This window comes from Kogia breviceps, chromosome 16 (genome assembly GCF_026419965.1).
Source record: "Kogia breviceps isolate mKogBre1 chromosome 16, mKogBre1 haplotype 1, whole genome shotgun sequence".
Classification (NCBI taxonomy): domain Eukaryota; kingdom Metazoa; phylum Chordata; class Mammalia; order Artiodactyla; family Physeteridae; genus Kogia; species Kogia breviceps.
Genome location: NC_081325.1, coordinates 5,217,356 through 5,236,537, shown reverse-complemented (window position 1 = coordinate 5,236,537; position 19,182 = coordinate 5,217,356). Strand labels below are relative to the sequence as shown.

The following is a 19,182-nucleotide window of genomic DNA, read 5'->3' as shown; positions in this document are numbered from 1 at the left end:
GCGGGCAGTCTCACAGCCTTGCCCCCCGAGTCCTCCACGCACAGGTGTCTCCTCTGACTAGGAGTCACACCCTCTCACCCCATGCTATTTCCCGTAACCTGAAACCCCTCCCTCCCTCCTCTTTTCCTAGCTTGCACGTGCCTATCCTTCAACTATGCTGTCACATCCTCCGGGGGGCCATCCTTAAAGCTGGAACCAGGTTAGTGGTCCTTGGTACGCACTCCATTTGACCTTGACGGTCCTCCTGACACACTTTTCCTTCAGTCCTGCCTTGTCCAGCGTAAGCTCCACGAGAGCAGGGAACTTGCCTGTTATGTACACTACCATCTACCAATACTGACCTGCACAGAGGACACACCCACTTACCTTTTTTTTTTTTTTTTTTCAGTGAATGAGTAATTGATTTTAAGAAGCTGCAATCTCGGAAGACAATGGCAGTCATGCCCCAACTTAGCTTAACACGAAACTGACATGATATAAAATCACCAAGTTTACGGTAATAGGTATAGGTCATAAATAATTCAAGCTTAAATGACCCAATAATGGCACAGGCAGAGAGAAGTACCCTAACATCTCATCTTATACATGTGCACTATTACTTCAGTTTATAAAACATGCCTCGTCTTACAGTAGCACGTTTACTAAAAAGTGTAAAATAGCCTTCTCCAAGAATGTTCAGAGACCCCGTTGCTTAATCAGTGCAAATAATTATCCGCATGGTATTTCTTCTTCTAGAAAGAGGAGGGAATGGTTCCCAGAGGGCGCACAGTGTGAAGAACCAAGAGTCATGTTTTTCGGGAATTTTTCTCTGCTGGTGAGTATGTTCCCATCACCTCCCTCTGAAATCTCATCAAGAAAAATCTGAAAATTTCCTTTTTTTAAGTCAAAACGGATTTTACGTCCTTTTGCCAATAACCACATTCCACTTCAAGGAGGGCTGCTCAAATATGCAGACTGGATACACCAACGGAAAGCCCGAGTGTGTCCTGACACCAAGGTCTTGATGAATCTCGGTCCCTGCAAAGGTGATGTCTCTGGTTTTAACCTAAACTCACGTTTCAGATCAAAGGGTGGGAGCTACAGGCCAGCCGTGGCCGCTCAGCGTACGGTTGTGATGGTTGGAAGAATTCTGATTTACGGAATTGCCGGAGTGGAAAAGTGTGTTTTGAAGCTTGAAATGAATCATCACCAACTCCATCAGCCAAGGACTGCTTTGAAAATTCTATCCAAAGCCACACAAAAATAAGCAAAGCAAAATTCTTGGAAGCTTCCTAAGGAATGGACAACAGGCTCACACCTTCGCAGAAACGTTTCTTCCCAACGGTGATGCTGGGAAGTGACCAGCACGGCATGTACCGAAGCCTGTCTCCATGGAGACCGGAGAGAATCTCCTGGTAAAATCCACCGTCTTCGCGACACAGTCCACAGAGCATGAAACGATGGAACAAAGCTGCTCTGTAGACCTCAGCCCCCGGTCAAGCAAAGCCCCTCAGGGCTCTCAGCGTGGCACGTGTCTGACGGACAATTTCCAGCAGGCCTCGGGGCTGGAGGGGGGCCCAAAGGCACTGCTCTGTGAGATCGGGGTCCCCATGCCCTGAAAGTGCCCCAGCTCGTCTCAAACCGGTGTTCCGTTGCTCCGCTTCTTTGGGAGCAGGGTGAATGCATCCTTCTAAGGGGCGATTCAAAGTGTAACAGGAGCGCATTGATATTTAGCACAATCAGCACATACGTAATCAAGTCAGCTGCCATATCCCGGCTCTTCTCAAACTCGCATAAGCTCTCTTGATGTTCACCTCTGGCTTCCTTCTGTCCCCCCGCCGGAAAAACAAACACACAAAATCCATGCTCTCGCCAGACCCCGTGTACTTCTCCACACGGCTGTCTTACCTTCCTCAGAGTTAAGTCCCACGGTGTAACTCTCCTACCCTAAACCCTTCACTAAAACAAGTCCCCATATGGCTTTTGGTGATCTGACTGTCACCTAACACCCAGAACGCTACCGCTCTCTCGACTAGGGACGCTGTTGCAGACCCAGAGGGGATGCTGGAAAGGTGTGCAGACGTGTTCTGATTCATAGCTGCACAAGGAGAGGGACAAGGGTGTCTGTGGGCGGGTTCACTGTCCAGGGCCGGGGATGCTCCGTGTCCGGAAACGCTCACCAGAGGCTGAACAAGGTCCTGCGTCCCGCCCTCCGCCCCCCACCCCAGTGGGGGCCGCTGCCCACGGGCTCTCCCAGCTCCCCGGCAGCACCAGCCATGTGTGCTTGCGGTCCTGGCCAGGAATGCTCTTTCTCCCCGCCTTTACCCATACCTCCCGGCCCTACTGGATCACCCCCTGTTCGTCTTTTAAGAACTGAAGTATCGCTTCCTTGGAGAAGATGCTTCCTTGACCCGCTAGACTAGGCTGTTGTCCCGGTATTACAAGCTCCCCCTGCAGCCTGCAGGGCGCAGCGCACTGGCCGCTCAGCAATTGTGTGTGTGATTCCTGATGGTCACCTCTGACCCTACGGAAGCCCCCAGAGAGCAAGACATGCTCTTATGTCCACCGCACCCTCGGCGCCTGGCGCATCATAGGTCTGCAGCAATTTTGCTGAACAAGTTCTTCTCTAAACATGTTCCCTCCTCTCTAAACACATTCCCAGTCCCCGGGTCTAACCCTCCCTTAAGCTCCCCTGGCTGAGCCGGAAACCTAACTAGGCTTCTTGCCACCTTCTTTGCCTTCTACCATTCACCTTCACGAGACACGATGGAGTCATGTCCCCAAAACTGCTCTGATCACAAGACTTGCCTTGGTCTAAATTCTCCTGACTGTTCACTGCCTGCAAAGCAAGTCCCGATTTCTTAACATCGCGTTCAAAGCCCTCTGCAATCCAGCTTTCACCTGCCTTCTCCAACCTTTCCCTGCCTTCCACCCTGGAAGGGATGTGACCTCCTCAAGCTCTCCCCATCTGTCTTGAATGGCTCCCCTTCCTTTGGCTCTTCCTTCCAACCCTCCACATCTCCCTCTGCCTGGACTTTCAGGCTAAGGCTACACATTACCTCCTCGAATGAGCCATGCGTCGCCCCAAATGAACGGCACCTCTCTCTCAGCCCTCTACAATCCGAGGGCACTTTACCTGTATTTTACTTGAGAATGATTTTCTGCCTTGCGAGAGAACTGCCCACTTCCCTTACCAGACTACAAACTCCTTGAAGGTGAGACCCGCGTTGATTCATTTACCCACCACCCTTAGAAGCTGCCACGGTGTCTCAGGCATAAGGAACAAATAGCGCTAAGGGACAATAATCATTTTGTTGTATATTAATAGTGGGCGTTTAGAAATTAATCCTAAAACAGTCATTCCGTTTGAGAGAGGACATCAACTAGTGACCAAGCACACCGGCTGGCCTCCTGTTGTTCTTTGCCAGATACGCTTCACGTTCGCTATTTATTTCACCTTCGACGGCTTCACTCGAAAGGTTACTGCTTACAACACAACCAGAAGAAAAGCTCTATGCCGAAGGCACATGATGAAATAATGATGCTGAAAATGATGATGATAATGATTTTAAAGATGGGGGAAAAAAAATCATCCTTTCGCTGCTTGGCAAAACGCTAATCTGAGGGAAGCAGGTAAGGGTGATAGAAAGCAACTTGAAATTCATCTGGTGATATCTCGTAGGTATAAATTAGTAACTGTTGGGAGTCTACCCCCTTTTAAGCACAGACCACATTAGGAGAATGAATGGATTTACATGACGGAATCTAGGTAAACAACAATGATCCCAACATCAACTACAAGCCACAATCTCAAAGCACAAAGTCATGACTCAGGACCAGAGAACCATCGTCTTTGCTGAAAACGGACCACGCTGGCTCCTTGTGAGGCAGGCGAGTAAATGACCATCTTGCAAAACTTCTGTGAGTCCAAAGGCAGGCACTGCACAGTCAACACTCTTATATTTTAAGCCCTTCCTCACAAAACCATTTCAAAGGAAATTAAATCCACTATTAGTGAAGATGAACCACAGGAAAGCTTTCTCGTTAAAAGAGAATGATTCCACTAGAATGCCCCTTCGGGGGTGGGGCTGGAAGCAGAAAATTGTATTTTCTGATCTGGAGACTTAGGGACCCTTGAAGGAAAAGGGCATCGGATGAAACTGAGAGAAAAGGTCATAGGGCATAACACATTCATTGTGCATGCATTTTCTCTGTCAATATTTGACAGGCTAAAGCACTTCCGTAAGGATGAATCATGTCCATCTGAAGCACAAAAAAAACACCGACAGACACAAGGAAGCTTGGAAACTCTGTTATTTGTTGGTTCTCTGTACAATAAATGGCCTTGTCTAGTCAACATTTGGAGTCATTTTCCCCAGGGGTATTATTATGATTTGAGAGGGGTAAAAGAGCAGCATTCTTGTAATACATTTTCACTTTTCGAGACTAAAAGGTATGTCTCTTTAAGACGTCACATTTCGGATGTATTAAGAAGTATGAACGAATACACCCTCCTTCAGCTTAGGAAAGACTGAAACCAACAGGGAGAATCGGTCCTCCAGCAAGCTTTAAACGTTTGCTTGAAAAGTGTACGTCAAGGACAGGAGACTTTCAGAAAACTGGGCATAAAATAAAACTCTCACGAGATTTGAGTTATTTGGCATAGAGGTGTGTCAAGCTTGGAAAACGAAAGCCCACGTGATTAACAGAAAATTTCAAACTCGTCGACAAGAGGCATCGATGTTTCATTATAGGACAGTGCTTTTCTTCAAGATCCTTGACTCAAATGGTTATTAAAAATAAAGTTTAGAATTCCTAGTATTTAAATTCTCCAGGCAACTGGAAAGAAAATGGGTTCTCAGAGCCAGAATGGGTGAAACCTACAAGCTACTAAGCAGAGAGTGTTCTCATCACATGTTTTGTATGTTTTTCTTTTGACATTTGTTCCCGTGGTCCCTGGGTCTGCAGAACTGGGGAAAAAAATTATGAACAACTGGCACTGAGGGTCTGCAAAGCTACCTGCTGAGAGTTGGATCTCGAAGCCGTCACCTACCGTGCTCCAGCGCTTTCATGGGAAACCAGAAGAGGATGAGGGAGTGGACCAAGGCGTTGATGCAGTGACCCCAGAAAACCTAAGGCAAAACAAACCAAGGGAGTCAGGAGCTGCCCGCACTCTTGACCTCTGTGTAGCTCAACAAGCCCCCCCGTTGTCAGGGATGAAGGCTGCGATGCCCAGCTCCGGAAAGCGAAAAATCACCCAATTTCCTCACTTTTACATACCAATGACTGGGCTATCTCCAGATAATATTACCCTAGTACAAAGACCTAAAGAGATATTCACATATGAACAGGACAACACACCATCTATCCACATCCAAAAAATAAATGATGAACCATTTCCTTTAGAACGGAAAGAAAGAGCACATTTTACAGTCATCCAGGGAAAGGGTATTGGGTCAAACTGTTAATGAAGAGACCGAAGCCATACTTTTGAAAGCATGAAAAACATTTAAAATGTAAATTCCTACACAGCATGCTCACTCTTTTGTTTTACCCCTGAAAATCCCTCCCATTCAATTTTTCAGTTTTTAGGATTTAGATGAATATCATTCACATTTAAAAATTCTCTTTAACACCTGAAAGGTCAAACAAAAAAACATGAAGTTTAGTTTCTTCGAACTTATAGTTTCGTAAATGCATTTCAATCATCTTTTTAACTCTGAGATGACAGAATCACTAAAGCCAGATTGAGTTTATTTAACAATCTACAAATTGTTCTGGGAATTGTCATATATATAGTTGGATCTTAAGTAGTGATGGGACAACAGAACATAATGAGAAATTATAAGACAGTGGGATTTTCCGATTTTAAATGTTCCTTTGTTTCCTATCTTCTCCCTGCCCTCTGTATGACCCCTGTCCCCCCCCCCCCCCCCCGCCGCCCCCAGGTCTTCAAAATGCTTGCGGATCAGTCTCTGCGCGTCCTCAGCTCGGCTGCCTTTCCAATGGGTCCTCTCCCTCCCTCCCTCCTTACATGGCCTTTGAATTCAAACTCCGTAAAACACCGATTCACAGAAACAATGCAGAATAAACAGGCCATATTTCCCATCGACAGGGCCACGGTGAACAAGGGCCGATACGATTCGTCAGCGCTGTCTCCTTGTGCATGGAACACACTAGAACCAGCAGCATCCCCTTGTGTTTGTTCCAGATGTGGACACGCCTGTTACACTCTCCCAAACAGGAGGCGGCCCTGAAGGACGACAAGCTCGACACCTGGCTCAAAACAAAGCCTTAGGAGATGGCTCTCTGCCGAGGACTCCCGTGCATCCTCCCTGGAGCCTCGGCTGCTGTCCACGCAGGCTAATCACGCACACAACCGGTCTTAACTGAGCCGGGCCTCGAGCCTCTGTGCCAGCCTCCGAATCCCTTCCCGCACAAACACCGGAGACGGAAACACGGCGATGCAGGCACGTGGGCGGCTGTGCCTCCCAAGCCAGCCGGGCACCTACTTCCCCCTCCGCCGGGGGCCCTCACCTCTGCCCTTCTAGCCGCGGCTGGCGGGTCAGCGACACACCGGAGCCCTTAGCCGCTCCCGATCGCGGGACCCCTGTGACACCTAAGCCCGGCTCATCTCGGGACTGCCTACTCCTTGTCTGTCTAGATGTTCTCTCTTTCCTGGTCCTCCAGACCGAAAATGACACCCACGCCTGACTCGACTCCTGTGTTCACCTCTGGCCGATGTTCCTCCCTGGCTAAAGGGACATTTTCCTGTCCCCGAGAACCAGGCAGTGATGGAGGGCGGGCCGTGCCAGGCGACAGGGCTCTACGGGGTGGGGGACGATTGGATCCTGCAGTGCCCGGGGCGTGCGGGCCGCTGGCCACACGGTCACGGGGGGCCCACGTAGGGAAGCAGAAGGCGTCACTGAACAGGAAGGGATGGATGCCTCCTTCCCGATGTGGCAGCTTGAATTCACCGGGCTTGCGATACCGGGAGAGACCCGCCCCCCCCCCTCCCTTCCAACGCCCCCTGTGAGCAGGTAGCAGCGCCGCGGCGCCCGCGCCTTCCGAGGGGCCCTGCGCACGCGTGGCTCACCTTGGTGTTGAAGCCCTCGGCGTTCTGGGTGATCTTGTAGAGTTGCGGGAACCTCAGCATACTCTCCTGGCTACACGACCTCTCGAAGATGCCCAGCGTGAAGGGGGGCAGCGCCGTGAAAATCTGCACAGACAACAACGAGCCGTCACCAGAGGCTCTTCCACTCACGCGGTTCCCGAGGTTCAGGTCTACGCGGCGATGACTTAACTCCCGGTCGGGTCCAAACCTGAGGTTCACGGATTCACGACTCCCCGGACACCCTCCCGACAAACAAACGGAAGACCACTCCAAACCGCTGTCTCATCAGCATAAAATGAATACACCGAGCACTGAAAACGACGTCCTAAGTACCCGATTGGCCAAGAAGTCTCGTTCCCGTCGCAACTGCCCTCCTTTGTAGACGAGCTGTGACTTCGAATCCTACCCTGGCGAGCTCTGTGCGGTGTGGCAGTGATTTCCCGTAAGTGCTGAGGCCCCGTTTGCAACTTTCCGTCCTGATTTTACACTCACGTTTCCGGAAGCGCTATGCACCTCCCCCCACTTGTTCATTCGATGGACTTTTAAGGGGAATGCTGATAGGCCAGGTATTGTGATAATCCCCAGGGAGAGAGAGACTTAGAAACAGAAGGCGAGGAAGCAGGTCCCTGACTGCTAGGAACTTCGTCTGCTGCAGAGCTGGGGACGGGGCAGCTGGCAACAGGCATAGGACAAACGTAAAACAGAGCACTCTGCAAAATCACTCCCGGGGGAGAGGAGAGGGGGATCCAAGGGAAGATGCTTGAACTGAAGAGCTTTTGCCCTGGGAGGTACTGGACCTGCAGGATTTGGCAGGATGGTAAGGGATCTGGGTGGGACGGATGCAGAGGGAAGCACCCCCGTGAAAGGAGCACCCGGCACAAAGCTTTGAGGCACAGACACGGAGAGCATGTTAGTGGGGAAGCTCTAGGACGTTCAGGATGGCGGTTGGCTAGGGACACGGCACAAGACAAGGCCGGGATGGAGACAGAATGACCTCTCAGGATGACGAGCTCTTGGGCAGAGGGTGCTTCCCTTTTTTTTTTTTTTTAAATAAATTTATTTACTTATTTATTTATTTTTGGCTGCATTGGGTCTTTGTTGCAGTGCACAAGCTTTCTCTAGTTGTGACGAGCGGGGGCTACTCTTCGTTGCGGTGCGCGGGCTTCTCATTGCAGTGGCTTCACTTGTGGAGCACAGGCTCTAGGCATGCGGGCTTCAGTAGTTGCAGCACATGGGCTCGGTAGCTGTGGCTCACGGGCTCAGTAGTTGTGGTGCACAGGCTCAGCAGTTGTGGTTCACAGGGTCTAGAGCGCAGGCTCAGTAGTTGTGGTGCACGGGCTTTGCTGCTCCGCGGCATGTGGGATCTTCCCGGACCGGGGCTCGAACCCGTGTCCCCTGCATTGGCAGGCGGATTCTTAATCACTGCGCCACCAGGGAAGTCCCTTGGAGGGTGCTATCTAAGACTGTTAACCTTTCCCTGTCCTCTACAGCGTGTGACATAGCTGAAGAAGAGGGTTGGAACAAGCACGCCATCCAGCCCAGGCGGCGCGGCAGACCCGAGGACCGCCTTCTCCTTGGGTGTGTGCACGGCTCGCTCTCTACTCTGCATCAGCATCAAGCAAATCTGTAGCCACAAGCCCAGCAAGCTGACAGGGCCGTGGGAACTGGACGTGTGTCTCTGCGAGAGTTCTCATTGCACACCAGCTCCCAGGAGCCTGAACATCCGGCCAGAGGAGTCGGTCAGCCTTTTCCAAGTCTGCTGGGAGAAAGCAACCAGAGCTGCGGTGGGGTGAGGCCCGTGAAACTCACCAGCAGCTCCATCTTCACCGGGAGCGGAGAGGAAAACAGCCCTGGGATGTCAATGTTCTACAGATTTCAGGGAGAAAAAGATCCAGAGTGGCGGCATTCACGTCTCACAGTAACAGACGCTACAGGAAAGCACCCCACAAGCATCTCAAGAGCTCTGCCCACTCCGTATATAAAGCCGCCCTCACTGTTTGGTTAAAGAAGCTATCTGCATACTGTTTACACAGCCAGCTTTATTTTTTCTTTTCCTTTTTTTCACTTGACTTCCTCCTTCCACCCACTTCAAATTCTCTCCCCCATCACAGCCCCAGGCTAACAACCTACCAGATTTCTCACCCAGCTTGTAGCATACCCCTTCCCCCTCTGCACACACACTGCTCGGGATCATTATTTGTTTTACAGAAACAAAGACATCAAACACATTCTCTTCATCTTATTTTTCTCATTAAACAATACACCATGGGCAGTCCCCAAGTACCCTGGGTTTGACCCCGAAGCAGCCTTTTTCATGCTCACATAATATTTCATAGTACGGATGGATCATAGTTTTTCAACCGTGATCACCTATGGACAGGCATTCATGTTATTTCTAGTTCTTCGTTGCCACAAACATCATGTAATAAACACCTAGAACGTATTGTAACATCTATCCTTTACCTTTCATTTCTATGTGAAAGATTCCCAAAAGTAGGTCTGTAAGGGTAAAACAAATACATGTATTGTAAACTTTAGAGGATGCTGCTTGGCTGCCTTCCGAAAAGGTTCCCATTGTTTATCTCTCCCTTCAGAAAGGACAACAGTCTTCTCCCTGCTTCCCAGCAGCGGCAATGATTGTTACAATCATCAGCAATGATTGTTAGATTCTATTTAATACTCTCCAGCTTGAAAAATTAAAGATGCTGACTCTTACTTTTAAAAAATGTATATTTCCCTGGACCACCAACTTTAGTGCTAAGTTCTCTGAGTTATCTGTCCAGTTCTCTGTCAGTATCACACTGATGTGGTTATGGCAGCTTTACAGTATAGTCAGATGTTCAGATAAGTCTACCTTTCTGATTGGTCTTTTCTGAACATGCTTTGCATATTTATTCTTAGACGCCTGTTAATTCCATTCATACCTTAATACCATTTTATGCAATTCCCTTCTCCCCCCCACCCCCCAAACAATCATCCATTGGGATCCTATATGGAATCACATAGATTTATATACTAATTTTGGAAGGGTTGATACTAAGTTTTTTATGATACTAAGTCTTCCCATACAAGGAAATAGTATGACTTTCCATTTGGTTAAATCTTGTTGCATATACTTAGGTAAGATTTTGGGTGTTTTTCATGTGGGTACTATAAAAATTATTCCTATGAAACGTATAATTCTAATTGCTATTTTGAAAGGAATTATTATTCTCCTTGCATTTCTAAGTGCTCATGGTTAGAATTAAAAAAAAAAAAAAACAAGCTAGTGATTGCCAGGACAGAAAAAAACTATGGGTTTTTATATATTTATGACGAATCTGGCCACCTTATCAAATTTTCTTATAATTCTAGTATTTCTTTACTGGTATGTTTTGGGTTTTTTGGATGTACAGTCATATACGAACATATCTAACATGGCCATTTTGGGTGCACATATTTGTATAAGCACAGAAATATTTTACTTTTTCCTAGCATTTGTAACAGTTATTCAATTTTCTTGGCAGTTGCTGAAAATTCCAAAACAATGCTGAATTATATAGTGATGGCAGGAATCCCTGACTAGTTTCGTATGTGAAATGAAGTCATTTTAGAATTTTACCATTTATGGCAATATGCTACTGGTTTTTTAATAAACAGTCTGCATTATAGTTAATTGACTTATTTCTTTCCTATATTATTTAGGGTCCTTATTTTGAAACTGGCAGCTGAACTGACTCAAAGACTTTTGCACCATCTACTGATGGGATCACGTTTTTCTTCTTTTTTTTGGCTGATACAGTGATACTTAGAAACATTTAAAAATGTTGAGCCTCCTGTATTCCTGAAAGAAATGCTTCTTTGTCAAATATTTTATTCTTCTGATACATTGTTGAATTCTGTTTGCTGATACCTTATTTACAATTTTTATGTTTAAAAGTAAGGCTGGCTCAGTTTTCTTGAAACTCTGCTGGCTTGAAAATTAAGGAGGATATATTTTCTGAAACAGTGTTAAAAAGGGTTATCTCTTCCCTAAAAAATGGGTAAAATGTCGCTAAAATCCATTGGCTCGTGGTAGCTTTTGTCACTGGTGGCCTCTTTAGTCTCATTCTACTCATAACCTAAAATGATGTAGAAATTTGACTATGGACATAACGAGCATCTAAATAGGATGGCATTGATTCATGACCTTGGGAGACGGAGGAGTTTCAATGCTATGTAATCTGCTCTGAGAATTAGACTGAGAAACGATGACTTTCTACTTTAGCTGACTTGGGGAATCAAACATGAAGCGCTAAGTACCAAAAAGGAAAAAAGCAATACTGCTTGAAAATGGCAAGGGATAGAACTGCTTCACTCTGTTGTAAAGCAGAAACTAACACACCATTGTAAAGCAATTAGACGCTAATAAAGATGTTAAAGAAAAGAAAAAAGAAAAGAAAAAAGAAAATGGCAAGGGAGACTCCAGCCCAGAAAGAGGGGTCAGTAGCAATGTCTCAGATGTCACAAACTGCCTCTCGCACTGAGTCTCTGTGGAGTGACCTGGACTTGAAGCAAACTTGAAGCAAACGCTCAACAGAAGAGTACTAACAAAATTGGAATACGGGGTAGTGTGGATTAGACAGTAGTATCATATCCATGGCAAATTTTATGATTTTGATCATTATACTGTGGTTATGTAAGAGAATGGTCCAGCTAGCCACTAAAGGATGGACACTAGGGGCATTATGTCTTAACTGACTCCCAACTGGGTCCGAAATATATGCGTTGGCGTGTACGTGCACGCGAGCATAGGTGTGCACACGTGTGCGTGTCTTGAGAGAGACACAGATGGTAGGCAAAATGCCAATAATTGATGAGTCTGGGTATACCGGTCTTTGTACTCTTTTTTTGCAACTCTTCTCTAAGTATCTCTTTATGTCAAACAAAAGTTACCAACACAATTGCTATGGGGGCAGACTTCCGAGTCCTCAAAAGATTTTTGGTCCTTCCAGTGATTGACTGTGGAGGCCAGTGACCCTCTGACCCCACTGGATGTGGGTGCCCCGACCGTGCTACGACTCCCCGGTGACCGTCTCCCACACTGGTACCGTGGACCCGTGGTCACAGGGCCATGTCACCTGGGAATTCACTTCTCTGCTGCCATATTCTCTCTCATCTGGAGGACACAAAGGGTAGAAAACATATCCCCCACCCTAGGGATCAGAGGTCATCGTGGGTCTTAAACTGTAATGTGGGTAACCAGTGCTAGAAGGTTTTATTTGAATTTTTGTTTCGCTTCTCGGTACCTCCGCGAAACTCTGCGTTAAGCTAGGATGGTGCTCGGGAATCTGCATCTTCAAAGAAATCCTGGTGCTTTCTCAGGCGAGTGGTCTGGGGACCCAATTTTGACCAACATCATCCTACGGCCGCTCTATCTGAGTTTGTTGGATGAATCTGAACTGCCCAAGACAGCGGAGTGCTAAGGAAAGAACCTAAAATCCATTCATTGTGTAACCAGTGACATGTATTTCAGTCCTTAGCGCTAAACACAGCCTCCTAGGTCTCAGCCTTCTAATTACAAGTACGGATGCGGGCCTGGGATGGCCTTTCGCAACACTAAATCACTCTGGAGCAGTCAGTATATTTCCCCCGAAACGCTCGGGTCATTTTAACCTACTCAAAACCCTTTTAAGTCCTGCAAAGTTAACCATCTGTCCAAGGGGAGGCCCTGGAGCCCCTTTCCATGTGGTAGGGGGTCAGAGGAGCTTTTCAAGCACAGGTGATAAACGGTCATCAATTCAGCCCTGCTCTCATCACCTGTCAGTTTTGTCTTTGGGGGCATAATTATTAGCAACAAATGTACTAGTGTACTTTGTAGTGAGTAACACAGTTACCATCTTATGAATGCTGCCTAAACCCAAGAAATGAACTTGGTCCGGTAGCGTACTGGTCTACGTGAGTGAGGCCCTCTGAGCGTGCCGGGCTACACAGAGCTGAAGCAACGTGCTGTATGCAGCATCTTATACATAACACCTAGCACAGCAGCTACTAGAAGACGGTGTGTGCGGCGGGAGGGGTCTGAGTAAACGGATGGTTTGAACAGGCGGCCGCGACTGTGTATACAAATTGTAAATATTTACCGCACCATGATTTATGTTATTGTATGTCTGGTAACTTCCATCTAGGCCTGCCTATGATGGCTGCTTCAGGGTATACACTCCCTCAGGGCAGAGAATGTCAGAGTTAGGGTCCAAAACAGCGGTGAAAGTGCACCTCAAGAAATGTGGCATACCCGGGTCTCTACAGCACCAAGCTACACCCCTTGCCAGGAACACAAAAGACTAAGTAGCTACATAGTCATTTTAGTCTATCGTTTACACTTATTTCTAGCTTTTGAATTCATTAAAGTCAAGTAATGAAAACAGAATTCTAAAATCGTGAAAAATACCAAATAAGCTGATTACCATTCGCCATGGGAGCTGGAAGTCAGAATTCATTATTTTAGCACTAACTCTGGGAGAAAACATTCTTGCACAAGGACAGATACGCTTTTAAGAAGGACAAAAAGGACACCAGGTTACATATTGTATATTCGCATACGTTTAAGAATTCAGAAATAAAATTATGGAGTGGAATGAGTTTAGACGTAGTTCAGACATTTTTTTTCTTGAGCTAAAAACATGGCAATGTTGCCCAGGCATTTTACTCAGGAGGTAACAAGGGTCTATTTTCAAGATATATAGGTTAATAATTTCATGGGGTTATTCAAGAATGATCTGCTCTGATTGAAACCATGTGTGGAGAGTTTGGGCTTCTGCAGGACGTGTGGCAGCAACAAAGGCCCTAAAGACGTACTTGTGCTGGCTGCCATGGATGCAGATGAGGGACTTAGATACACTGCCCAGACACAAACAGTGCAGTTCTGCATGCCATCAGAGAGAGACGGAGAACACTTACCACATTGTACAAGCCGATGCACCAACGTTCAAATAAAATCTGCCCAGAAAATCCATTAACAAAGGCGAACCAAAGCTGAAAGAGAAAAAAGTTCATGAAGTTTTATATCACTATTGACCTAAATGTTTCCATTCACTGAAGGAGTAGTGGGGCACGTGGACCACCAGCTGGACACAGCTGCCGAGAGAGAAAGAGCCAAAGGATTGCAGCCGTTGCTCTTTCATAAAATACAGACTCCCAATATCACAAATACCACTATTTTAAGGAAAATTTACATTTAGGGCGTCCATCGATTTTAAGAGGTAGCATGTACATACTTACAGAAAAGCTGTTTATGTTTAATTTACATCTAATATGTTTTGTGTCAACACTTTCTCAATACTGGAAGGGTCTCAACTTCATGTTCCTTTTCCTATAAAGTTGACTCGATAAATATGGTTTATCTTTGTAGGACTTTCAAATAGACAAGAATAAATGAAAAACTACAGAAACTCCTCTGTTGGTCACATGTGTTCTTAGCTCATAAAATATTGACCCTCCTTAATCAAATGTCCACCACCTCAGTAAAGGGCAACACACAATAATAGGAAAGAAACATGCTCAAACCATCTTTTGGAGTAACGTGGGATGTATAAATAAATTAAGTACAGATTATATCTTCAAGTAGACCATAATTCTAATTGATTAGTCAAGACTGACATAAAAACAACTGCAGAGCAAAGTGCCAGGGACACGAACGACAAAAAAAAAATTATTGGGACTTCCCTGGTGGTGCAGTGGTTAAGAATCTGCTGCCAATGCAGGAGACACGGGTTCAAGCCCTGGTCCGGGAAGATCCCACATGCTGTGGAGCAACTAAGCCCGTGCGCCACAACTACTGAGCCCGTGTGCCACAGCTACTGAAGCCCGCGTGCCTAGGGCCTGTGCTCCGCAACAAGAGAAGCCAACACAATGAGAAGCCTGCGCACCGCAACTAGAGAAAGCCCGTGTGCAGCAATGAAGACCCAACACAGCCAAAAATAAATAAATTAAATAAATAAATCTATAAAAGAAAAAAGAAAAAAATTATCTTAGAGAAGGAACCATTACCAGGTATAATTAGGAGAAGATATGGAGGTGGTGAGAGTGAAGCAGAAGATGGGCGAGCCATAAGGAGGCTGGCTGGAGACCTGATTTAGAAAAAAGCAAATACAGAAATACAGGGTACAAAATGCGGCTGTTTAAAATTCAGCTGAATTTATGTGATACGGCAGGATCCCAGTGATGTGGGGTAGACTTTAATGCACCCCATGCTAATCACAGAATCCACCTTAGTGATGTAATATCATGACAGACTGAATCCATTACTACAGTGGGAGGGCTCTGGCAACACGGAACAGCCATCCCATAATACTCTGGGTTGAGATCAACTCTGCTACTGACATTGTACTAAGTCAGACTTTTCTAAGTCAGTTTCTTGACTCCCCCACACTAAGTCTCCTGAACCAGGAATTGTTCCCAAATCTGCACAACTGTACCCGGTAGGATGCTTGGTACAAACAGAGACTCACTCATCATGTCCCAGTGGGATCGAACGAAATACCTCAATTCAACTGTCAGAGAGAGTTTTCTTAGCACAGCTTTCATCATCTCATTCCCTCATTCAAAGGACTACCAGGGATCCCTCCAAAATCTAAGATAAGCTTTCTGACCTTCAAAAACCCTTCCTCACTCCTATTTACTCTTCATTTCAACTACCTCCCCAGAGGTCCCCGTGAGGCCTGGCTATTCTCCGTGAAGAAATATTGGTGGAGAACTAAGAATCAGAAGTTTGCGCTCTGTTCTGCACTCAGAATACTGTTACCACACCTATTCAAATATGAGCCAACCCTAAAACAACAATTTTATTTGCCCGGCCTCCCTATCACATGAGGTCTTGGCAATCAGTACTCCAACCAAACTTTTAGTGCAGTTAGAGTCCAGATCCACACCCGATTCAAGCATACGTACAATGTGCTTCAAGGGTCTTAACCTAATCTTCCCAAGATTGTGTTATACTTTTCTATTCTCCTATTCGAACAATAGAGAGAACACTGATAATATCTAGTGAACACAACTATTTTATTGCTTAATTCACTTAATGTAGTACCTTTTGCTGAAGGTCGAGCAGTACTATTTTTACTCTCCTTCCCTCCCTAATACCAATAGAAAGCAGCAAAACAACTGAAAATAGAAAAGTTATTTTCAATGAAATTATGAGAGAGCCTTAATTAAAACTACAAATGACATAGAATAGAAGCTGATAAATATGATGAAGTAGGATCAAGCCAAGGGAGAATGCCAATAGCAGACAAAACCTTCAGAGTGAAAAGGTTTCCAACAAAGAGGTGGAACAACCTAAGAAAGAGCTGAATCAGCTCTTATTTAGAGGGTGAGATACAGACGTAGGTATGAGTCATGGCTGAGGTCCCTGGTCCAATTCAACACAGCAGGCAAACTGAAGTTCAAGGGGCAATGTGCACACGAATGCCTTTTCCCCCCAGAAGTGACTGAGGAGAATGGCAGGACACAGGAACGAGCAAAGAGCAATCAACTCAGGAGACACCCATCGAGGTAAAGTGAAAAGAAATAAATGCAAATTCACCTAACAGAAAACCTGTGATGCACGGAAATTCCATGTGAGGCATAGAGGCCTCCGACTCACCTGAGGAGAAGAAATGGTGGCGAGGGAGGTGGTCATTACTACAAAGGGACAGGTGACCAGTGCGGAAGAGACAGACACGGATGAGAAAGTGTTCTGAAAAAACTGTGAAGTCCCCTCCCCTAGACATCATCAAAAAATAACAAAGAAAAAATATAAACAAAAGAATATGACATATAAATAAATGATAATAATATGAAACAATCTCCACAGAAAGAACCAGGTCAAAGCACAGAAAAATATTTTGAATGCTCCTGACAAGGCGAAAAGAGCTAAAGAATACGTGGCCTTTCATTGAAACAAGAGCTAAAGTAAGATGTGTAAGATATCGAAGAAGGAAACAAATAAGAAAAGGTCGATGTGACAGATTAAGGCCATGGAAATAAAACCCAGAATGGACACTGCTGAAAACAGTCAGGGCAGGGTAGGGCAGGCTCAAGAAAACTGAGCAATGAACAAAATTGAACACTGAATTTAAGAGAAACTGACTGCCTTCCAAAGATAACAACAAAACCCCCAAAAGATGTACCTTAAAAAAAAACAAAGGAGAGGGCTTCCCCGGTGGCACAGCGGTTGGGAGTCCACCTGCCAATGCAGGGGACACGGGTTCGAGCCCTGGTCCGGGAGGACCCCACATGCCACAGAGCAGCTAAGCCCATGCGCCACAGCTGCCGAGCCTGTGCTCTGGAGTCCGTGAGCCGCAACTACTGAGCCCGCGCACCTAGAGACCGTGTGCTCTGCAACGGGAGAGGCCACCATGGTGAGAGGCCCCCGTTCACTGCAACTAGAGAAAGCCCGCACCCAGCAGCGAAGACCCAACGCAACCAAAAATAAATAAATTTTAAAAAATAAATTTATTTTTAAAAGGTATAAAAAAAAGAATAGAAACAAATGTTCGAAGATATAATAGAAGAAAAATTCCTGAAATATTCTAAAACCTTAATCAGCCAATAAATAGAGAAGACGCCTTTTGTCCCCAGGAAACAAAACAACGGCCACAAAAAGATCAACAGCCACGCAAACCCTGATACATGAATTAATGGGTTTTAAAATTTTATAGGATCAGTTTTTTGAATATATTCAGGCAGAAAAAGTAATTAGCCTACGAGGGGAAATGTCAAGTTGGCTTCATGTTTCTCGGGCACAGCAGACAACACCAGAAGTCAGCAGTGAATGTTCACAAGTCCTTAGGGAAACAAAGCATGACGAGAATTTCAGCAAAAGGTAGAAACCAAAGAAACATCAAGAGCTGAAAACATAACATGAAATATGATGACAGAAGTAATACCAAATATGTCTGTTATATTAATAATACATTTAAAAATGCTGAATGGATAAAAATATAAACCCCCAAATATATGCTAAGTACAAGAGAAATGTGAAAAAGAAACACTATTCGAGTAAGACTGAATTCATGACCCTAACTTACAAAGCCCTACAGTGGACAAGGCCCTCGCCTGCCATTCTGAGGTCACTGCCTTTCCTCATGGAGCTGCAATGGCCCTCCACTGGTTCCCTGCAAGCACCAAGTATGGATCCAGCTTCATTATTTTGTACCCAAATATGAGGCAATTATGTCAACAGCATTTGGTTAATCAAACACCTTTATCTCACTCTGTTGAAATGCCCTTTAACATGTAATAAATAAAACTTGTACCTGTACAGTATTGTGGTCTCACCCCATATACTCAAACTAACCACAGATGCCTTGAACACTTAACCATAAAAAACTAACTCAAAGCATTAGGAGAAAACAGGAAAAAAAAAAGTTATTTTTCGTATGTGAAACTGACTCTGTATGACAAAACCAGAAAGCAAACAAAAAGAGGAATAAATTTGAAACAATTCATTTCTATAGTAAAAAATGTTAATAAAGTTGAAAGAAGATGAATAAACAGTACACATATATTTGTAACATCTGTGAAGATCTAATTTCCTTACTATATAAAGAGTTCCTACAGATGAGAAAGAAAATGCCCAACGAGCTGTTCGGAAAACAGGGAAAGAATATCCAGGCAGTGTGATCACAGGACACAAAACCACTTATAAATGTGGGAAATCTCACTTTTTATGAAACACACACACAAAGGGATATCATTTTTTACCCAACAAATGGGCAAAGATTTCAAAGCTTGATAACCTGAGAAAACAGCTACCCCTATACCCACATGGTAATAGAGCACTGTCCACAAATATGTGTAATATATTTTTCCTTTGACCCAGCAATTCCACTTTTAGGAACATACTCTATATCCTATAGCTATAATCACACAGTATTCAACATAAAAATACAAGGATGTTACCTTGGCATTATTGGGAAGGAAAAGAAATTAGAACCTGCACGTATACTGGTAGCTAGTTAAATGGATATAATTCATCCATAGCAATGAAACACTATGGCAGACATTAAAAAGAGCAATATAGGTCTGTGAGCATGGTAATACAAAACTCTCACTGATATATTATTACATGAAAAACATCAAGGTATACG

At 45.2% G+C, this 19,182-nt stretch overlaps 1 protein-coding gene across 6 annotated transcripts in view; it reads right to left on the bottom strand.

The window, feature by feature from the left end:
• The window catches only part of ATP8A2 (ATPase phospholipid transporting 8A2), a 516,648-nt gene that overhangs the window by 133,965 nt on the left and 363,501 nt on the right, over positions 1-19,182 (bottom strand). For all 6 annotated transcript variants that reach the window (XM_067016712.1, XM_067016711.1, XM_067016707.1 and 3 more), the window contains 3 exons: positions 14,012-14,086; positions 7,076-7,198; positions 5,033-5,111 (listed from right to left, as the gene is read on the bottom strand). In XM_067016712.1, the coding sequence (XP_066872813.1) occupies positions 5,033-5,111; positions 7,076-7,198; positions 14,012-14,086 (277 nt within the window). The remainder of the gene's footprint in view (positions 1-5,032; positions 5,112-7,075; positions 7,199-14,011; positions 14,087-19,182) is intronic.